Source organism: Puma concolor, chromosome C2 (genome assembly GCF_028749965.1).
Source record: "Puma concolor isolate L17-30 chromosome C2, mPumCon1.1.hap2, whole genome shotgun sequence".
Classification (NCBI taxonomy): Eukaryota; Metazoa; Chordata; class Mammalia; order Carnivora; family Felidae; genus Puma; species Puma concolor.
The window spans coordinates 94,047,207-94,057,833 of record NC_141675.1 but is presented as its reverse complement, the minus strand read 5'-3'; the positions used below and the strand labels follow the sequence as shown (position 1 = coordinate 94,057,833).

At 39.1% G+C, this 10,627-nt stretch overlaps 1 protein-coding gene across 3 annotated transcripts in view; it reads right to left on the bottom strand.

Moving 5' to 3' along the window:
• Positions 1-748: 748 nt before the first annotated feature.
• Positions 749-10,627, bottom strand: part of GSK3B (glycogen synthase kinase 3 beta) — a 196,819-nt gene continuing 186,940 nt past the window's right edge. For all 3 annotated transcript variants that reach the window (XM_086675334.1, XM_025914130.2, XM_025914131.2), the window contains one exon: positions 749-6,322. Coding sequence is in view for 2 of the 3 variants with exons in the window: in XM_025914130.2 (XP_025769915.1) it covers positions 6,255-6,322 (68 nt within the window). In the remaining variant the exon portion in view is untranslated. The remainder of the gene's footprint in view (positions 6,323-10,627) is intronic.

Here is a 10,627-nt window from a genome sequence, read left to right as displayed (position 1 = left end):
TTGATAACGTTTTCTTGTGGGAAAGCCCGGGGTGGCCTCTCTTTTCTGGAGAAAAGAGGATGTAAAGAGAAACATACATTTGATTGATCATCCCTTCCCAGCTGCTGACTTGTGGGCCTCATCGTGTCATGTTACACACCAGCTTCTGTTTTGCCTTGGACACGTTCCCTTAACATGCCCGCGGTGCTTCTAAATCTGTAGGTGCTAGGGGGTGGATGAATACCTCACACCTGAGAAATGGGTGGCCACATCACTTTTGGTCACTTCCTTTCACAAACTTCTCCCTGAACTCTGTGGGTGGCCACATCATCACTTTTGGTCACTTCCTTTCACAAACTTCTCCCTGAACTCTGCCATCTGATCCCTCCCTTTCCCAACTACTCTTCTAGTGCACCTGTAAAATGGCATTTGCTATCATTGCTCTCTTGAAACACGATCCAAAGGACAGGTTACTCAGTACTTTTTGGAAGACCTTACATATTAAAAATAATGCACTTTCCGGGATTTTAAGTTAAAAGGGTATCCTGCTCAATTCCAACTCCAAATAAGGCAGGAAATAAAACAGTGGTGAATCCCAAACAAATGCATTTCAATGCCATCAGGAGGCCCATCCCACAAGTGTGATCTTTAGGTCTGCATGGATTCCTTTCCTTCCCCCCAAACCCCTGGCAACTGGTGAACATATTTATTTTACAGATATCAGCCAATCCCATACCACCACCATAAACAAAATAAATAGAGAGCAGACTTTATCCAATATAAATTTGTTTTTATTGAAGCAGCAGTCACATGACTTTATATCTAGCCTTTAGATTAGGCCTGACAGAGTGAGCCAGCCCTAAAAAAATGATGTTTCTTTTTGCACTAAGAGACATAACATGTTTACATACATCATCCAGTATTGGAAATGAGCAGATTCAAACACAACATGTGTTGGTAACCTGGGAGGTACAGCCCCACTGTTTGTGGTGTTCATATATTTTACAGATACTCCCAAAGACCATTACTAATGGGATGAAAGTTAAAAGAAAATACAGCTACACCAAACCATGAACACAGTAATCAAAGACAGCAGCTTATACACATTTTAAAAATTTGTCCCTTTCAGGGACATTTCGTTCTTTTCAAAGCAGTGTCTGCAAAGCTTCCTCTACATCAAATCCAAAGGTTTCCAAGATGGAAGCTGCACCTCTTGGGGCCATACAATATAATAAGATCATTTAAAGAAGGAGAACTAGTGTTTGCATCTTGATTTTTATAACAAAGATCCATGTTTCTCTAATTGGAGGAACGGAGATGGTGATGTGACTATATACCGCAGTAGCAGAATAGGTAGGGTGAAGAAAAGAGGGTTGGGTACTGAAATAAAGACCACACACTTGTGAATTTTAATTTCATTTCCAGGCTAACCTACTTTTTATTTAATGCAAATTACAGTACCAGTTAACTATTTCCAAACCAAGTCACATAGAACGAAATGTATTTACAAGGGAATGGGGAAAGGGAAAAAAAACATTGAGCATACTTTTCACAAAAAAGTTTATATTTAAAATGAAAAAAATATCAGTCACAGAGGCATTCAAGTAGTAATAATGTTATACAGATTTTGCTTTTCCTTTATATCAAGACAGATTTGCACAAGTGTTTGCAATAGTTTGTATACAACCCACAGTCCTTTATATATATATATATATATATAATAAATTTTGTTTAGATTTGTTTTTAAGATGGAAGTGGTCACGCTAATTGGTATGTGTACAGGCCCAAGTGATCCATCGGCAACACACTTATAAATGCAAATTTTACAGGCAAGCACATTTTCATACATCTATCTGTATCTGCCTGTAGACAGATATTATAATAAGAAAAAAAAACAAACAAAAATGAACACAAGGAAGTCTACTTTGTCAAGCTAACCCCTTATGTACTGGTTGTCATTTTGCTTTTATTGCAGAGGTACAAAACGGAGCAACAAACGTGAATAAAACATCATAACCCTTGTGAAAATAATCCAAACCCCAGGGATTACTTTCAAAGCCTCTCAAACGTAGACCTTAGTCTGGGACTCTATTCTGCTTTTCTCTCTTATTTTCAGTGGCTCAGGTTTCTACTAGAAAAGACAGATTTTATTGGAAAGCATGCTTACTTTATTTTTCTATATAGGGGAGAAAGTGTTCGGCTCTGTGATTAGATGATCACTAACATCAACAATAGAAATTAGATACAATTTTGGTTTAAAACAAAGAAAAAAAAAAACCCCAAACTCCTGGGGATCTGGCATTGGCCAAACTTCCTTTGGAAGATTCCAAAGTTAAATCCCTTAAAAAGGAAAGGGAAAAAGAAATGAAATGCCAGTGTCTTTATATCCACAGGGATAGAGAATACAGTAGTCCTCTCAGAAACCTTTGCATTGGTGCAGACAAGATGACTGGTCAGGTAGGCTTTGTTAAAACACAAACCAAAAATATGTGTCTAAAAATTAAGAGGACTTAAAAAACTGACACAACATGTCACTGGAAAGAAGGTGCAGTCTTCTGCCTTGCTGGAATGAACACACGATGTTTCAAAAATAGCAACCTTTGGTTTGGTAAAGTTTTTTTTTTTCTACTACTCAAGACATCTTATATGGAGTACTCGGAGGCAAAACAAATGATTTTGATTTTTTTCTTTCAAAAAAGGCCTTCATGATGGGCACACAGTAAGAATTAAACTTATTTTTTTAAGAACGAAATTAGAATGACATTTTACTAAACAGGGGTAGAGGTGGCAGGAGGGAGGGGATGGGCTAAAAGTTCCCTTGTTACAACGACAGCCCTCTATCAGCACGCTGGAGTTCCGTGCAGTAACTGCTAGTAATTAATTGCACTGTAGCATTTTAGGCCACTGATGTATCAAAACTCAATACTATTAAGAAACTCTGATTTATAAAACCATCTCTCTCTATCAGGAGGGAAGCAGATAAAGAGGAGGGCATGTAAGGCTCCCGGAATCTGCTGTCTGTAAGACCCATGGTTAGGATTTGGGGAAGAGATGAGCAAACTCGAATCTATTCGGTATCTTCCAGATCTAGGGCTCGCTGGCACTACACTAAGTCCCTGGATGGACTTAAGTATGAAATGAAACTCGTCACTGGTACTGACTGAGGAGGAAACAACTGTTCAGAACCAAAACCAAGGCAGGGCTTAAATGAAATGAGATCATGAACATGGTTTCCTCTTTCCACTCCTGAGCATGGTATCACTGAAATTAACTGTGGAAGGGGCAAAGACACTGTTAGGAGCGAGCTAGTATTTCAAAGGGAAAGGGGCGGGACAGGGACACATGGATAGAAAAACCAATTAAAACTTAAAAAATGAAAAACAAAAACAAAAAACAAACACATGGAAGCGAAGGCACTCCAAACTATATAGATACACTATACATTGCTAGAGTTATTGTTACAATAATACAGGCCGGTACCTACTGTACAGAGTTAAAACTATATGGCTTTAAAAAGCTCGTCTACATTTTGTCTGATTATTAAACAGAATCACTGCCCTGAACAGTAACTTTTTGCTCATTAATAACAGTTCCTGGGTCCACATATTTACATACAAAACAATAAAACTTAAATTTAAAAACACTGAAAGAAAATATAATGTACAAGCTTGAATTTGGTGAGGAGCTTTTATTATTATTATTATTATTATTATTATTTACAAAAAGATATTCAGAGACCTGGATCTCACTTGTATAAAAGAGTTCTGTGATACCGCCATGATCCTTGAGAAAGAAAAATCACACACCTCAGCCCTCACACACACACACACACACAATAAAATGAGAGAAAAGCATTGTACTTTTCTCTCTTCTTCTCTTACCCCAATTATGGGGGCAAAGGAGGGGGGAGTGTTTCCCAAAACAAGCACAGATTTTTATGGACTCTAGTGGGTATACCAAGTCCAGAGTAGTGTCTGTGTCCAAATGTTTGGCTGGGCAGTCTGGTGTGAAAGCAGGTTTACTTCTCTGTCAGAGACCTGCTGTTCAGCTTCTTTATAAATCTTTTCTGAAAATGGTCTATCAAAGCCATTCCCTTTAGGAATTACCCAGCCAAATACTTTGATTCAGACTTCTTTCAAATCTTAATTAGCTCTCAGAAGCCCATTAGAAAATGTAAAAGTCAATTTGTTTGATTTGGTTTGACTGAGTGTGTTTCCTTTCTCACGAACTCTGATACAACCAGAGGTTTGAGAAACCCTTTTTGTGGCCTAAGAGCTTAGCTAAACAGTGAGTGAAAACTAAGACGGCTCACAGTTGCCCTTCCGGGTACTGGTTCACTTCAGCAGGCAGTAGGACTCTCTTGGAGAGTCACACACACTTGGTTAAGAAGCAGGACAGGGAACTGGGACCTGCGTGAGGGCCGCCAAGAGACTCCACTTCCCAATCACAGGGAGGGCGCAAGACCCCGAACATGACCTCAGGTGGCAATGAGGGTGAAGGGAGGCTACACACAGTCTAGGGCTCAGCTCCTCAGCCCTGCAGTCATCAGCTAACCTTGGAAGGTGTGTAGGGAAAGAGTGGTAGAAAGGAAAGGCGGCCATCACTCAAGTGATCTTTAAATGTAAAGTACAACTGATTGTGCCTTAAAGATTCATAGGTCAAGTAATGGCCCATAAGCACCAAGGTGACTAAGGTTCATTTTCGAGTATATAAGGCCCACAAAGATGGCAACCTTAAAAGTATAAAACAAACTAGTTGTGAAAATCTATTTCCTCACTGCAAACATAATCCTTCAATCCTTTTTGCTTTCCAAGGAATATTGCTTTTTCTTCAAAAACAGAGACTGAGTCTTACACCGTTCACTGATACACAAAGAGAACAGAACAAAAACTCTTAACTGGGTGTGGGGGAAAACATTCTTCTTCTCATGCTTCAACCAGTTGATTTTGATACTGTGGACAAAAACAAAAATAAAAGGCAGTATTGAATCTATGTATATATAACATATATACATACACACATTTATATAATCAGCTTTCCTATAAAGTCAGCAGTACACGTGACTGTTTATACCATTTTGATGTGTAGTTCTTAAAATTCCTACCATCTAAAATCATAATGGTCTATCTGACATACATCAATAAATAAAAATTTAAAAGCATGAGGTTAAAAAAAAGCTGAAATTAAATACAGATTTCTAGATTTGGATTTAAAATTAGAACTATGTGCAGAATGTGGCAATTTCTGCAAGCTCAATTTGTAATTAAAAAATATGAAAAATAAACCAGTAGACTGTTACAGTTCACATTATTTAACTATAATGTCCTCTCAAGTGTCTCTTTCCAAGGGAAGCAACTTTGGAAACAAGTCTGGACAAATTCGTTCACAGTGCTGAGATCTGGCCCTGGCCTGTGCCCTTCCTCCAGGTTCATCAGCTTTTGACCGCTGCAGCCAGAGTGACTGGCTCAACACCCTCTCAGCCTTCTCTTAGGCCACTAGGTTAAACTGTACTAAGATCTGCAGAGAACCTTCAGTCAGGCAAACAAAGACCTGCACTCGGAGCACGCTTGCTCCTCTGATCGCCTCCTCTTGAGTTTCTTCACCACTAGCACTGATTACGAGCAAAACAAGACCTTATCAAGTCAATTAAGAATCTTCAAACTTTATTGACCTCCCTGGGTTACATACAAATGATACACATTTCCTTTTTTGTCTGCCACACCTGCCACCAATATGCCAAAGGCAAGTCTTCAAATACCAGAGGATATGGATTAATTTTACAAGTGACATTTAAGTCCCCACTGAGTTATACCTGCTAAAGCTCCCAACCAATTTCAAGCTGTGCACTAGCCCAAAGTCTTACACTTGACTTGAAAAGAAAACAAAGTTCAAAAAAACTTCAGCACAGAACAAAGTCTTCTTCTTTGTGGAAGGGGCATGAGGCAGGAGTCCTGTTTTTAAAGTATACAACAGCAGACTTTTGATAAAAAAGATTGTCGTGGGAGAGAGATTGTGTGTTCTAGTGCTCCGCTTCCCTCCCCACAACCCCTCCCACCCCCTGGATCTCCCTCAAAGTGAGAATACAATGAAATTGGTTTGTATTTATAGATATTTTACAAGGTTAAATAAGAACAACAATAATAATAAAAAAATTGAACACTAAAATGAGCAGGTTTTTTTTCTCTTTTTAATTTTCTTTCCAAACGTGACCAGTGTTGCTGAGTGACACTCAAGTAACTGGTGGTTTTTCCTGTGCAGCTGGCCGCTGGGGCTGTTCAGGTGGAGTTGGAAGCTGATGCAGAAGCAGCGCTGTTGGTCTGTCCACGGTCTCCAGCATTAGCATCTGCAAATCAAAAGTCCCGAGAGAGCATGAGCAGTGCTGTAACAGCCTGAAGAGAAAAGCACACTGCCCGAATTGCAGACTGTGAGCCAGTGGTCTTCCAAGCTGTATCTAAAAATGTTTTAAATATGGCCAATACCATGAAATCCGAATTTCTTTCTGCTTAGAGCTAAACCCATGCCTTGGCCTGGTCCTGGTGCAGGAAAGATAGTGTCTTTGAGTTAAGTTATAGACTTAGGGGGCCAGACCCCACTTATGTCAAAACTCTTGCTACAGCTGGGATTAACAGTACATGCATGAATACTCAGTTGGGAGTCAGCTCACTTGAAAATAAATGAACATCGCACAGCTGTGAAACTTGCTAAAAATTCTGAACCGTGTTATAATGTGCCATCTGCTTAAGTGTAAAATGGGTGGAGGCAATGAATGTAATATGGGTCAGTGTTGAGGCAGAAGCACTATGCATAAATCAAGTTCAGCTGTTCACTTTCTAAGTCCCCCCCCCCCCCACCTTAAACTCCATTATTATTCCACAGCATCTATTAACATTTAAGCAGTTATTTAGTTGCATCTGGGGCAGCACTGCCTCTCAGGTAGGCAACAAGACTGCTGTTCAGTCGGCTAGTCCAGCCACGTCCCTGTGTCATCATGTATGTGACTGTTAATACACAGCTGGGCAAATTTTCTCCCTAGCACTTCATGCTAAGCCTTGAGCAAGAAGAGAAGTGGCTTGACTGGGATGGGTAACTTCTATGAGTCATGAGCCATGACTTCTATGAAGTCATACTGCCCTTGACCATACAAGCTGGTGACACTAAAAAACAAGTCCAGAAGTTTTGCCTCCCTAAAGGCTATAGCTATATCCTATGATGAGTTAAACAACTGTTATGGCTGAATATAACATTTGGTCCTTGGATCTTTCTTGTTTGAATTTTCTTAATTAGAGGAAGAAACACAAAAAACCCAAGAACACACAGGAACTCTTCACGTAAGGATTAGGTGTTCAGTTTATCATTCCAATGGCTACTCTATAAAAACTAAACTTCTTTTCTAAATTCCTGATTTTTCCTGCCCTCCAGCCTTCCTTCTATATATTTAACTCAGCCTTTGGGGAAGAAATGTTTATATCTCTTAATTTGGTTACGTGTAATTCATTTAATTTCCTTCAAAACAATAGCTACTTCTACTCCTATTTTCATGCAAATAAGCACAAACATTACAGCACAGGGTCCATGCACAGACCATATTACATTCATTAACTCATCGGTATGGCACATAGACAGGTGGCAGGGTATATGACACAGAACCTTTCTCCAAGGGCAGGTACATGCCTTTTCCAATAATCAGTAAATAACAATGTCTAAAATGTTTTCTTCATGACTCCTGGTCTTTCTTAGATATGTCTTTCTTAGCAGGAATTTTACTCTTCAATGATCATCCAAATTCTATCATCAGGGATAACATCAATTTCTGTCTATGCACATGTTGTAAGCCTTCCTCAAGAAAAACAATCATTTTCGTAATTCAGGCACAGGCTGCTTCAAAAACAAGTCTAGAAAGAGTCTGAAAGGCCACAGAGCTATTTCAGAATTACAATGTTCTTCACAAGTCCAAACTTATTGTGGCATTTCCCGTGCTTTGGCGGACGCTCAGAAACTATGCGTGATCATCACCAAATAGCACTCCTCTCTCATTTTTTATATGTTCTGGTCTTCTTCGGGACTTAAGAGATTTACCAATCATGAGGAATTTATCTGCTTGACCATTTAACAAATATACCAGCATTGTTAGCAGCTCTGGCCATGTCAGCCATCAGCTACACTAGAGGACAACCACTAAGGCTCACCTACAAGGCCATCCAGCTCATTATGTAAATTTACTCTTTAGAAAAATCCTATTGTGTGCATGTAACCAGAACAAATTCACCTTCCGAACAATAAAATTTGAAAAGACACTTAAGCTCCTCAGATTTGTCATTTAATGATCCATATTTCTTCTCTGAATTATCTCCAAATCACTTAGTAACTAAAATTTTAACAGCTCATTACTTTGATTACAAATATCCTTGATACCTAAAGTCACACAACTGTATTCATTCATCAAACAAAAACACCTTTGCCCACTGAAATGAATTCCACTTAAAGTCAAATTATATATGTCCTTGAGAAAAAGAACTGAGATCTGTTTTTCAGAGGCAGACAAAGTATAGGGAGGAGAAACGCAAAACAAAGAAAATATAAAGTTCTACAAACTCAATAGTAGCTCCAACAGAACACCTGGCTTAGTGACTGAACAAAACTACATTTCAGATGCTCTTCTTGGTACATACTTACTTTGTTCCTACTGTCAAATCAGAAACCTTATTTTATTAAAAAAAATTTTTTTTAACAATTTTTTTAACATTTATTATTGAGAGACAGAGATACAACATGAGCATGGGAGGGGCAGAGAGAGGAGGAGACACAGAGTCTGAAGCCCGCTCTAGGCTCTGAGCTGTCAGCAGAGCCCGACACGGGGCTCGAACTCAACAAACTGTGAGATCATGACCTGAGCCGAAGTCGGACGATTAACCGACTGAGCCACCCAGGCGCCCCTTATTTTATTTTATATAATTGAATATGGGCCTTTTATAATAAAAACGTTTATTAATTACAAATTGTCACTGGATTTGGATGTTTACTGTAATTTCTATAACGTTTCTTCTCAAACATTTAAACAGTGACTGTTTAAAAGCAGCAAAATTCATTTTGCTCATTTCTCTTGCATTCCCTTCCCTTTAACATTCATACTGGTAAAATTGATGCTACATGGCATTATGGTTTAAAGGATAGGCTAACGTCTTTTGATTATAAAGCATCCAACTCAACTATGAATAACCACAGACTGACTATACAGTCTCTTGTTTTTAGTCTTGAGATGCTATTTTGAAATTCACAATGACACATCTTTCTTAAATCTAATCTAATTCCACAAACATGGACTGAGAGACCCAGCAGTACAACTTAACAGCTGTGTGATCCTGTAACAGGTTATTTAACCTATGTCTTAATTTCCTCATCTGTAAAATGGAGATAATATCACTTGCCTATGAAATAAGACCCATAAGGTGCTTTAGCACAGCACCTGGGTTATAGTAATTGTTCAATCAATGGAAAGGTAAAAGAGACATCTAAAAATACATAAATTTATAGTTTAGTGTGACTGCAATAACCACCATCACCACCATAATAAAGGGGCAGCAACTGTTAACATCTGAGTGCTTACCAATGTGCCAGACATCATACTAAGTACACTGCAGCATGTCATTTAGCCCACAGAACAACCCCAAGAAATAGGTATAATTATTGCTCCCATTTTGCAAAGGGGAAAATAGAGGCACAAAGAAATTAAGTAATGTGCCCAAGGTTGCAGATTTGACAAGTGGGAGAACTGAGTTGAGTACAGAGGGATTAGAGAAGAGAATGATGGCCTTTATGGGCAGTACAGGGGACAGAAGAAAGGATTTCCTGGCAAAGGGAGAAAAGAGCTTAAGGGGACTTTCACTCAGACCCAACTCCTATGTAATTGATTTACTACGATTTCTAAAAGCCTATTTCTATTATCTAAAAGGGTTACTCATTAAAACAGATCTGTGAATTTATGATATGAATTAAAAATAGTTATTTTATTTCCTAATTCTCAATCTATATGGGGTATACAGAGATACAAGTGTTTTGGAAACAACTATAGAGGTGATATTTCACTGACATCTAAGCTTCTTAGAAACCAGTGCCTATTACCATCCTTCTAATGCTACTTCAGAACCAACCAACCAACTAACCAACCAACCAACAAAGGACAGATTTCAGGGAGAATGGAGAGAATAATCAGCTTTGAGGAATGAAGGTATAAGATCATTCTTACACACTGTGGTAGCCGCTTTCCAAGATGGCCCCAATGAGTCATGCCTCTTGGATGTCGATACCCTAAGGTAGTCCTTTCTCCCAGGAATAGGGCTGACCTATGTAACCAATAGGATACTGCAGAGGCACTGAATGGTGTGTGATTTCCAAGGTCAGGACATAAAAGACACTCTGGTTTCCAACTTGTCCTCCGTTCTCCTTCTTGGATCACTTGGTTCAAGGGAAACCAGCTGCCACAATGTGACACTTTAGCAGCCCTATGGAAGGTACACATGGTAAGGGGACATGCAGCCAGGATGGATTCACCAAGCATATAAATGAGCCATCCTAAAAGCAGATCTTCCAGCCCCAGGTAAGCCTTCCAATATCTGGAGCCCTGGCTGACATCAACCTCATAAAAGACTGA